Source organism: Teleopsis dalmanni, unplaced genomic scaffold, assembly GCF_002237135.1.
Source record: "Teleopsis dalmanni isolate 2A unplaced genomic scaffold, ASM223713v2 unscaffolded_contig_0774, whole genome shotgun sequence".
NCBI classification, from domain to species: Eukaryota; Metazoa; Arthropoda; class Insecta; order Diptera; family Diopsidae; genus Teleopsis; species Teleopsis dalmanni.
The window spans coordinates 1-11711 of NW_024032156.1; the positions used below are offsets into that span (position 1 = coordinate 1).

Here is an 11711-nt window from a genome sequence, read left to right on the forward strand (position 1 = left end):
CCCATTACTGTAACAGCTAAAATATTCATGCAGGAATTGTGGCAACAAAACTATTCCTGGGATGCGGAACTGTTACCTCAGGCTCAGCTAGAATGGAAGCGGTTTAGAAATGACTTACAAACATTAAATACTGTGAAAGTACCCAGACATATTTTTAATTCGCCGGTTCCCTGTTCGATTCAATTACACATGTTTACGGATGCATCAGAGAAGGCATATGGAGCAGCTATGTACGTGCGAGCAATATATAATGATAAGACAATAACATCGAGACTATTGTGCGCCAAATCTAGAATAGCACCATTAAAGAAACAGACACTTCCACGACTAGAACTCTGCGCAGCATTGCTGGGAGTCGAATTAGCAGAAAGAGTTAAACAAGATTTAAAGTATCAAAACGTGCCAACCTACTTTTGGTCCGATTCTAAAATTGTTTTGTCATGGATAATATCTTCATCTGCCTCATTGCACACATTCGTAGCAAATCGTATTAGCAAAATTCAAGAGATGTCACATGCTGATCAATGGCATCATGTGGCATCAAAGGATAATCCTGCTGACATCATTTCCAGAGGAATAAAGGTTAAAATGTTCAATTATTCACATATATGGTTTTTTGGTCCACTCTTTCTTCATGGAAGCAACGAATTTTGGCAACAGCCAAACCCAAAGGCATTTAACATCTCAACTGATATCGAAAGACGACAAGGACATACAGTTAACATTATCATTCAAACGACTAGTTCTGATCACATGATAAATCAAATTGATCATCGAAACTCATTCAGATACCTCCAAAGAACAATTGCTTATGTTCGCCGTGTATTTCATCGCACACAATCACCAACAAGAACACTTTCTCCAAAAGAATTACGAGATGCATTAGTCTTCATAATTAAAACTATTCAGGGCTCAGAATTTGCAAAGGAAATCTCTGATTTAAAACAATGTAAAGCAGTCAACAGTTCAAGTCAACTAAATACTTTAGCACCGTTCATTGACGAACAAGGTGTACTTCGTGTTGGAGGAAGGCTTGAAGCATCAACATTGCCATATGATGCTAAACACCCAATGGTAATTCCTTACAATCACTCAATAGTGAAATTGATGTTCAAAATGAAACATGAAGAAAATTCCCATTGTGCTCCACAATTATTGCTAAGCATAATGAGACAAAACTTCTGGCCGATTAAAGGAAAGATTATGGCGCGAAACATTGTTCACAGCTGTGTCATCTGTTCAAAGGCAAAACCAAAACTGATGGACCAACTCATGGGCAACTTACCGACTGATCGAGTTACTCTGACTAAACCATTTTTTACCACAGGAGTTGATTACTGTGGTCCGATATGGATTCATTATAAAATTAGAGGAAAAAGGCCAACAAAGGCATATTTAGCCGTATTTTGCTGTTTCGCGACTAAGGCTGTTCACCTAGAAGTGGTGAGTGACCTGACAACAGAGGCATTCATAGCCGCTATTCAACGTTTTATCAGCAGAAGAGGAAGATGCCAAACAATTTATAGTGACAATGCGACTAACTTTGTTGGGGCGAGAAACCAACTACAAGAGCTCCAGTCTACCATTTATTCAGAAAATGGTAAAGAAAAGATCATTAAGACCAGTAGTAACAAGGGAATTGACTTCAAATTCATTCCACCAAGAGCTCCTCATTTTGGAGGACTCTGGGAAGCTGCCGTCAAGTCAGCTAAACATTTAATGATTAAAGGAATTCTCAACGCTTCATTGACTTATGAGGAATTGACAACAGTCATAACTGAAATAGAAGCCATGTTAAATTCAAGGCCAATAACAAAAATGTCATCCGATCCAAATGATCTAACAGCGCTTACACCAGGAGATCGAAAGGTTTCAAAATGGCACAGCAGCACTTCAGCAATTGTGCCCATTGTTACAGCATCAAGAAAGCTGTTATGAGCTCGTCCGTCAATTCAATAATACTAACATAGAGTTACGAACTGAAACGAAGGTCATGACGAGACACCGATCAGCCAGAGGAGCCATCAATATAGTTGGAAATATTGCTAACAAATTATTTGGTGTTTTAGATTCAGAATATGCTGAAACGATTTCTAAAACTCTAACTCAAATCAACAATAATGAAGATGTACTATCAAAAATGATCAAGAATCAGACTACAGTCATGGAGTCAACTCTAAATATATTCAGCAAAACTACAGAAGCCATTGCAGTCAAACTGAATCAACTACAAGATGAGACAAACAAAATAGTAGATCACACTAATCATAATACTAAACGTATTAACCACCTAGAGATCTATACATCACTGGTAACCCAACTTACATGGATGGCACATACATTAATGAAAATTGAAGCTGCGATATTTGATGTCTTAACTGATACTCAGCATGGCAGAATTAATTCTCTTTTGATGTCTCCACAACAACTTCAAGACCAAATCATGAAGATCAAGACCATGAATCATGAAGGTCTTCCATTTAATCAAGAGGATGTTATTCATTTATACACGTTGATGTCTTCACAAAGTGGAATCACACAAGATCATTTGATAGTTGTCTTACAACTGCCATTAACCGATCATGAGGATTTCGATTTATTCAATCTCGTCCCAATTCCTGCAACAGTCAACAATACAATGATGACAAGAGTTCCAGAAGCTTCATTTTTAGCTGCCACGCCGCATAGAGACCAATATTTTGCCTTAACTCGTGAACAGTATAAGGAGTGTATGATTTTCAAGCAACCAGAAAACAAACTACTTTGTTCAGATAAACAATCAAAATATAACACCGGCTCACAGGTTTACGCTTGCGAATTTAACCTATTAAAAAACATATCTGACAATACGTGTAATGTGCAGGAAACAAAATCGAACATTATTTGGAGTCCCCTGTATCATGCGAACCAATGAATATTCGGGTCAAAAAACAATACAACAGTTACGGCCGTCTGTAAGGGCATCACGACTCATTTAGAACTACAAGGTGCAACACTGCTGAAATTACAAGACGACTGTGTACTCAAACACCAAACGTCTACAATTCAGACACATCAAACGCTTACCGACACCATGTATGAATCTTACATTGCATTTGGTGAGATACCTGTCATTAATATCTCGGAATTATGGTCAAATTTTAAAGGAAGTTCATTGAATCTCAGCAATGAACTTAAACAGTTAAAGCTACTTCACAATACGCTGAAAGATGAAAAATTCGCTGAATTACCACACAAACTACAGACGGACAGCATGCACCACTACGCAATTAATTCCATAACCCTAATTCTTGTCGTTGGAGCCATCATATGGATGATATGGAAAATAAAGCAGGTAAAGCGTCCAGAAGTCAATCAGCCAACACAAACTCTCACACCAAACGCGATGCCACGAACAAGATTTACTTTGGAGCCTGAAACAATTACATAGCTTCTCAAATTCTCATGATGCTATAAACTCTAAATTTTATATTTTTAAGTTTATATAATATTGTATAACTATTTATTGTTTAAAAAATTATATGTGTATTTATATATCCACAAAATGTTGTAATTATTTTTTTATTTTTTTTTTTTGTTGATTTTTTAAAAAAAAACACACATAATGCATTGCAAATCAAATTAATCATTGCTCATAGATTCATTCTTGAATAACGTAATTCAAGCCGGACAGAATGTTAAGTTTAACAAACCTAACATATTTTAGCTCGCTTGTAATCACGCTTATGCAGCAAATAAATATTGTAAATATTTACGTTTATAAGTTCAATAACTTCACATATTGTATTTATGCTTATGCAGCAATATGTGAAATTTAAATCATTATTTTAGTCACCAATAATTGTAATTATTATTATGCTTAGTAAGTAATTCTATACTATATAAGGTAACAATATTAATAATAAAACTTAAAAGCGAAAACAATCGTCTTTACTTCACAATCAAAAATTGGTTATTGGTAGATGTGCCTTTTAACCACTGTAGAAACAAAATAAAAATTATTTATTTACTTGGCTAGCGGTTTATGTGCCTGCAAGCCTTTCATCTTAACTACCTGATTATTGGTTTATGTGCCTAATAGTCAGTGTAACAAAGTAAGCAAATACAGACATTGATACCACCTCAGATTACGTGGTATACAAAGGTATTAAAAAAATTATTTAAATTATTATTATTTTTAATTTATTTCTTTTTTTTTTCTTAATTCATTGATTTCTTTTTGCATAACCAATCTATCTTCCTTATCGGTTTGCAAATGTAGTTTTTGATAGAGAATAGCTATCTGTTTCCTTTTCTGGAATGCTTTTCCCGATCTCTTCTTCTTCTTTTGTTGTTGTTGTTTGTCTGTTGTTGTTCTTTTGTTGTTAAAAAATGTTTAAGTCAAGTGTCTTACCTCTGGTGGGTGATCACTATGACTCATATATATTTTTATACAATTTCCTTGGCTTCGAAGGACCAAAAATGATTAAATAAAAATAAGAAAGCGAAGTTTACCATATGAATATTCAGTCGATACTGATTTTATTTTAAAAAGTATGCTGTATTTATACAAAAATAATCTTAAAACTAACTTAACTAATTTACAATATTTATTACCTGTTATCGCTTGTTTGAGTGGACTGTACTGCATTACAAAAAAAAGGATACAATAAAATCCCGGCACGTAGGATTTTTATTATTTTACAAATATATTTTTATTATCGATACGGTGCCGTGTATCATAAAATGTATTTTAAAATGTGTTTAATATTCTACAATGTTACTATTTTAGTTTTGGGTTTTTTATTACCCGTGTTTTTTCCTTCGTATATAATTCTAAGAATTTAAACTATAACAGGCTTGGAATAATAAACTGTCAATTTAAGGACATCCAGCCAACGTGTTAAATATGCACAGTTGTGCATTATTTTAATTTTAATATAATTTTTTATGATTTTAAAGAGAAAACTGCCATTTGTCTTAAAATAACATGTTCATTATTGAATATATTGCCAGCGCCTTTATTAAGGCAGAATGGCTTAATATATAAAATGAATATGAAATTGAATATTAGTAATTTGAATACTAAAACATGTTCATTATTGAACATGCTGCCATCGCCTTAATTAAGGCAGCATGACTTAATATAAAGGTATAATATAATATAAAAGTTTAATTCAATAATATAGTATATATAAGTTTTATAGTTATTTTCTTTTAACAAAACTTTTTTTTTTAAGTATTTCAATTTTATAAAAAAATAATTATAGGATTTTAACATGGTAATATAGATTAAAAAAATTATATAAATTAACATGATTCATTATTTATTATATTTTTTTTTTTAAGATTAATTAATTAATTAATATATAATATATAATAGATATATTAATAAACAAATATAGATTATGTTAATTGTTCATTTTTGAACAGTCTGCCGAGGGCCTTTAATAGAAATAGACAACAGTTTTCTTCTTATTAGCGCTGCTCGAGTTAGATAAATCACTATTACGATTATTGTGATTGTAGTTAATCCTAATGTCGTGTGCCCAGAAATGTGATGAAATTGTAAATCTTTTAGCTTTACTGTGTTACCCTTTATCTCATTTATTTTCTTATTTATTTGATTAATTTCTTCTTTGTTATTTATTTTCCAATGATGCCAAGGTTTTATATTACTATTATCAATCATAATTGCGTCTCTAATAACCGGCTTGAGCTCCTCTACTATCGCAGAGCTTTGCAGATTACTAGAGGATGTTAATGTTGTTCCTCTTATACGTGTCATATGTACATCCTTCTGCTAGTGACAAAATGCCTTGACCTGATAAGTTTATTATATCTTCCATTGAATTTGAACATCTAATGTGGGCAGATTCTTGTTTAAAAGTTTTGAATATCCAACTATTCTGTCGATATAATTTGACCCAAATGGAAGAATTATTTACTTCTTCGTAGTGACAATTATCTTGATTAGTTGGTTTTAGTGGCGAAATTTCGCAAGAGTTATCGTTTGCATCTGTCCTAGGAAAATTACCTTCACAAGTAAATTGTTGCTCCGCTATCTTGCTGCATTGACTCCATGTCAAAGGATCCATCAATTGATAAGCATTTATTTCCAGATTATAGAGAAGAAATGATGACATAACTTTCGGAATTATATATTTTGTGCCTTGGTTTATGGGTATTGGTATTATTTTATATATAGTAGATGACTGCTTGCTAAACAGTGGAATTTTTGCGTTAATCACTAATTTATTTCCAATGAATAACCCCTTTGCCTTTAATTGCTTATATATGGATTCTAACTCCGTTCCAGTTTTTTTAACAGGTAGTACTAGATTTTCGGGGATTTTATCTCTTATCTATATATAATTACGCTAACATAAAAGTTTGTTACCCCGTTTTAACTGTGTTGCCGTTGACATATATGGATAAAATTTATACCGTTGGAAAGGTGAAGACGTGCAGAAGAGCACAACGTTATTTTTTCGCATGTACGTTAACGGAAACACAGGTAAAAATGCGTTGGCGTAAATTTAGCGACTACAACAACAAAATACATGTGTTTTTCAAAGTTTTTTTTTGTGACGAATTGTTAATTGTTTACGGTGGATTTGTGTGTGCGATTTTTTTCCACTTTTGGAAAAAAGTGGACTTTGTGTGTTTGGACTTTGTGTGTTTGGACTTTGTGGATTCTGTTACAATCAGATTTTTAAAGCTCATTAAATTTCAAATATTGTTTGTGAATAAAAAAACGCATTGAAGTGGAAATATCCTTTGATATCAATCGTTTTATTTGCATTGTGTGATAGTTAAATTTTAATTGTGATAAATTTTAATTTTGATAAATTTTAATTGTGATATATTTTAATTGTGAAATGTGGATAGTTAAGGTTAATGAGTTTGAAATTTTTAGATTTATTTCAAGTGTATTGTGTGATAGTTAAATTTTAATTGTGATGAATTTTAATTGTGAATTGTGTGATAGTTAAGGTTAATTAATTGGTTGAATCGACATTAACAACACTTCAATTCGAGAGATATTCATTTTGTACAATGAAAGAACATTATGATAGAGTATGCAATGCACAAAAAGAGATTTGTATGGCAATTATCGTGAATCGTGATACAGATATACGAAGATATAATATTTACGACTATAGATGGTGAACCACCATTTGAGAGAAATATGATATCTTTTTTAAAAACAAATGGTGTAGTTAAGAATGTATTAGTATTAGATTCTGCTTTGAAACCATTGGCATATCCTTTACTATTCCCAAATGGAGATTTTGGTTGGCACGTTAATATATCGCATAACGTGCAACATAATTCTAATGGTAGGCAGATTCGAAATAAAGTTACAATGTTACAATTTGCATGCTTCAGATTTGCAATAAGGGATCAATTTAGCTTTTTGCATAAATCGCAAAAACTATTTTTGCAATACATTGTTGATATGTATGTGAGAATAGAAGTATGTCGACTACATTTTATAAGACAGAATCAAGTAAATTTGAGGGCAGATGTGTATAACAATATTAGTGATTATTTGCAAACGAATCAAGTAGGAGATGGTAGCTTAGGTCGTAAAGTGATTTTGCCTTCATCCTTCACTGGGTCTCCGAGAAACATGTATCAAAATTACTTAGATGCAATGTCAATTGTTCAGTACTTCGGCAAGCCATCGCTTTTTGTTACAATGACTTGCAATAAGAATTGGGCGGAAATTGTATATAATATTGATCCTAATGAATCATCTCATTTCAGGCCTGAAATAGTTGTGCGTGTATTTAAATCGAAGTTAAAAGAACTCATTTCTGACATTTGGAATAAATATATTTTTGGCAAAGTTGAGGCTCTTATATATACAATCGAATTTCAAAAAAGAGGTTTGCCTCATGCTCACATTTTGATAACTTTATGTGAAAATGACAAAATTGTCGGGCCGGCTGCTATTGATAAAATAGTTTGTGCAGAGATACCGGATAAAAATTTGCAGCCAAAATTACATGAATTTGTTGTCAAACAACATCATGCGGTGTTTTGAATCCAAGCTCTGTATGTATGCAAGATGGAAAATATTCAAAACAATTTCCAAAGGATTTTGTACAATTAACGAAAGAATCAGTTAATGGTTATCCGTTGTATAGACGGCGCGATAATAATGTTTCCGTTGATGTTAGAGGAAAGTCTTTAGATAATCGTTATGTCGTTCCATACAACCCGTATTTGTTTGCAAAATATAATTGTCACATTAATGTCGAGGAGTGCACTTCCGTCAAAAGTATTAAGTACATATATAAATATGTATATAAGGGTTTTGATAGTGCAACTGTTTTAATTCAAAGTGAAAGCACAAACGAAAATGACTAACAAGTATAAGTTGAAGTAGATGACGTTAGAAATTTTTTGAATGGTCGATATGTGGGATCAACTGAGGCTATGTGGCGAATATATGAATTTCCTATGCATTTTCAGTCTCATATTATAATTCGTCTTGACATTCATTTGCCACAAAGACAAAATATTATATTTCGCGAAGGCCAAGAAAGACAAGCAGTAGAAAATCCTAAGCTTACGAAGCTATTAGCTTTCTTTCAATTGAATCAAAGTGATTCATCTGCTAATCAATATACGTATATGGAAATTTCATTGCATTATGTTTGGATTGATAGTAGAAAATCTTGGCAAAAAAGACAACGAGGAGGAGATAAAATTATTACTCGGTGTCTATATGGTGTCTCCCAAAGAAATTGAGCAATTCCATTTAAGATTACTTTTGTTGCATGTAAAAGGGCCAAAATCATATGAAGATGTGCGTACATTCAATGGAATTGTTTATAGGACATTTATCGAAGCATGTCATGCTAGGGTAATTGCGTCCAATTATAACGAGTGGAGAGTTTCTCTCAATGAAGCTAAGACATTTAACTCAGGAAAACAAATGCGTAATTTGTTTGCGATTAATTGTGCCTTCAATATTCCAGCAAATGCATTAGCGCTTTGGGTGGAATTTAGAGATCATTTAAGCGAAGATTTCGTTAGAGATGGTTGTAGTGTAGATGTTTCTTTTAATAGAGTATTATTGGAAATCGAGGATATTTTGTTAACACATAATGTTACATGTACGTCACTTGGTTTGCCTACACCTACAATAATGCCAGAATTTGCTGATCTCGATATTTTTGATCCTTTCGTAGAAGAATGTTTATTTAATGAGCTTTATGATTGCGCAAATAATGAACAGCGTGATACTATTGATAAAGTTATTCGTGAAGTTCAGTATCACGATACAGGATCAAATGTGTTTTGTTTGACAGCCCATGCAGGTTGTGGGAAAACATTCACACAAACGGCTATAATTCGTAAATTAAATTCCCTTAATCTTCGCTGTATTTCATGTGCATTTAGTGGTATTGCTTCCACTTTATTGATTGGTGGAAAGACACTCCATAATGTTTTTAAACTGCCTATAAATCTGATGGAAAATACAGTTCCGAAAATAAAAAAAGTAGTAGTTATGCCAGATTTATTAATTCGGCGGCATTATTTATAATAGCAGTAATGATTGCAAATTGTATTACGAGTTGGGCAGAATTCCCGTTTTTCAATCATATAACGTTAACTCAAAATATAGGAGCACTCCCCGAAGAGTTGGAATTCGTTCAATTTCTAAAGAGAATTGGCAATGGTGAAGATTTAGTAGAAATTCCAGCAAATTTGATAGGTGTTGAATCTAACACAGTACATGATATTTTTGGAGATATTAATGAAACCATTTTATCAGATAGAATGTTGAACTCAGTTGTGTTAGCTCCAACTAATGAAGATTGTGGACTTATCAATAACGATGTATTGAATCGCATCGCTGGTGAAAAAAAGGTTTACTACAGTTTTGACAGAATTATTTGCGAGGATAACAGTGAGGTGTGCAACTATCCAGTAGAATTTTTGAATACTTTGATTGTAAGTGGTTTGCCACCACATAAGTTGGAGCTCAAGATTAATGCGATAGTTTTGTTAATTCGAAATTTAAATACGAAGCAAGCTTTAGTGAATGGGACGAGAATGCGAGTCAAAGCAATGCATAATAACACAATAGATTGTGAAGTACTCACTGGAGTTGCTCGCGGAAAACGTGTTTTGATTCCACGCATACACTTGACGTATTCAGGGACTGCACTGCCATTTAATTTTCAAAGAACACAGTTTCCACAGTCATCAGCGCATTTGCTATGACAATTAACAAATCCCAAGGACAGACATTTGATAGAGTTGGAATATTGTTGAGGAGACTTGTTTTTTCGCATGGTCAACTTTACGTTGCAGCCAGTTGAGTTAGATCATTTGACGGACTTAAATTTTATGTCAGTAATGAAGGTGGACAAGGTCATTTGGCTAATGATGAAAGGGTTTTTACAAAAAATATTGTTTACACTGAAGTTTTGAGAACTTCGTGATATAAAATATAGAATTATTATTATGCATTATTATTATTTTAGATTTTCTTCAGTTTGAATGTTTTTCAATATTTAATTTTTTTCATTCGTTCATTTGCCAATTTCATTTCTTTGTTTCTTGCCTTCACTGCATACCGCGATTTGATTTCGTGATGGCAGAGTATAGGAATTTGTTTGATAATTAACACGGGAGCGAGATGTTGTGCAAAGTCGCATTGTCGAAATTATGCAATAAATTGACGCAATAAATTGCGTCAGAATTTCGAATTTCTTTAGATGAAGGTGCTGTTCTACAAAATTGCTGATTCCTATACTGATAACTTTCCGATATCACCTGAAGAACAAATGTACGGAGCAGATGTTAAGATAATTTATTTGTTGAAAAGATTTCAAAATGGAGCATCAGTTCGAAATTTTATCGGTATTTCATTCAAACAATTCATCATATTTCATATTTTATACTAATTATTTTCTTTTTTCGCAGGTGCATATGTGGTCACATATGACGACAAATTTAAATTAAACGATTTGATTGGATTGATAATACTAGGAAGAATTAAGCCAAAACCAGAAACACAACAAATAATTTTGCACGAGATGAAATTATAAATTTTAATTTATTTTTTAAATTGTTTTTAAATTGTACAACTTTCTTTAGATTTTGTTCATATTTTAATCAAATTCATCAATAAAATTTAAATACTATTAAAATAAATAAATTGTATTTTCTATTGGTCGAATTTCGACCACTGGCGACCCTAGTCTATATATAATTACGCTAACATAAAAGTTTGTTACCCCGTTTTAACTGTGTTGCCGTTGACATATGTATATGGATAAAATTTATACCGTTGGAAAGGTGAAGACGTGCAGAAGAGCACAACGTTATTTAAAAATGCGTTGGCGTAAATTTAGCGACTACAACAACAAAATACATGTGTTTTTTAAAGTTTTTTTTTGTGACGAATTGTTAATTGTTTACGGTGGATTTGTGTGTGCGATTTTATTCAACTTTTGGAAAAGTGGACTTTGTGTGTTTGGACTTTGTGTGTTTGGACTTTGTGGATTCTGTTACAATCAGATTTTTAAAGCTCATTAAATTTCAAATATTGTTTGTGAATAAAAAAAACGCATTGAAGTGGAAATATGCTTTGATATGAATCGTTTTATTTGCATTGTGTGATAGTTAAATTTTAATTGTGATAAATTTTAATTTTGATAAATTTTAATTGTGATATATTTTAATTGTGAAATGTGGATAGTTAA

General features: G+C 32.3%; 2 protein-coding genes across 2 annotated transcripts; both read left to right on the top strand.

The window, feature by feature from the left end:
- The first annotated feature begins 27 nt into the window (after window positions 1-27).
- On the top strand, window positions 28-1938 carry LOC119663690. Its single transcript, XM_038073297.1, has 2 exons — window positions 28-582; window positions 661-1938. Exons 1-2 carry the CDS (start codon window positions 28-30, stop codon window positions 1936-1938), a joined length of 1833 nt encoding a protein of 610 aa, XP_037929225.1.
- A 55-nt stretch (window positions 1939-1993) lies between these two features.
- LOC119663691 lies at window positions 1994-2914 on the top strand. Its single transcript, XM_038073298.1, has one exon. It carries the CDS (start codon window positions 1994-1996, stop codon window positions 2912-2914), a length of 921 nt encoding a protein of 306 aa, XP_037929226.1.
- Window positions 2915-11711: the final 8797 nt, after the last annotated feature.

Bases quoted from the DNA above. Each gene is read 5' to 3' on its own strand.
- LOC119663690 (XM_038073297.1), top strand. From the start codon at position 28: ATGCAGGAATTGTGGCAACAAAACTATTCCTGGGATGCGGAACTGTTA. The intron at 583-660 runs GTTAAAATGTTC...TTTTGGCAACAG, and splicing joins TCATTTCCAGAGGAATAAAG to CCAAACCCAAAGGCATTTAA.
- LOC119663691 (XM_038073298.1), top strand. From the start codon at position 1,994: ATGACGAGACACCGATCAGCCAGAGGAGCCATCAATATAGTTGGAAAT.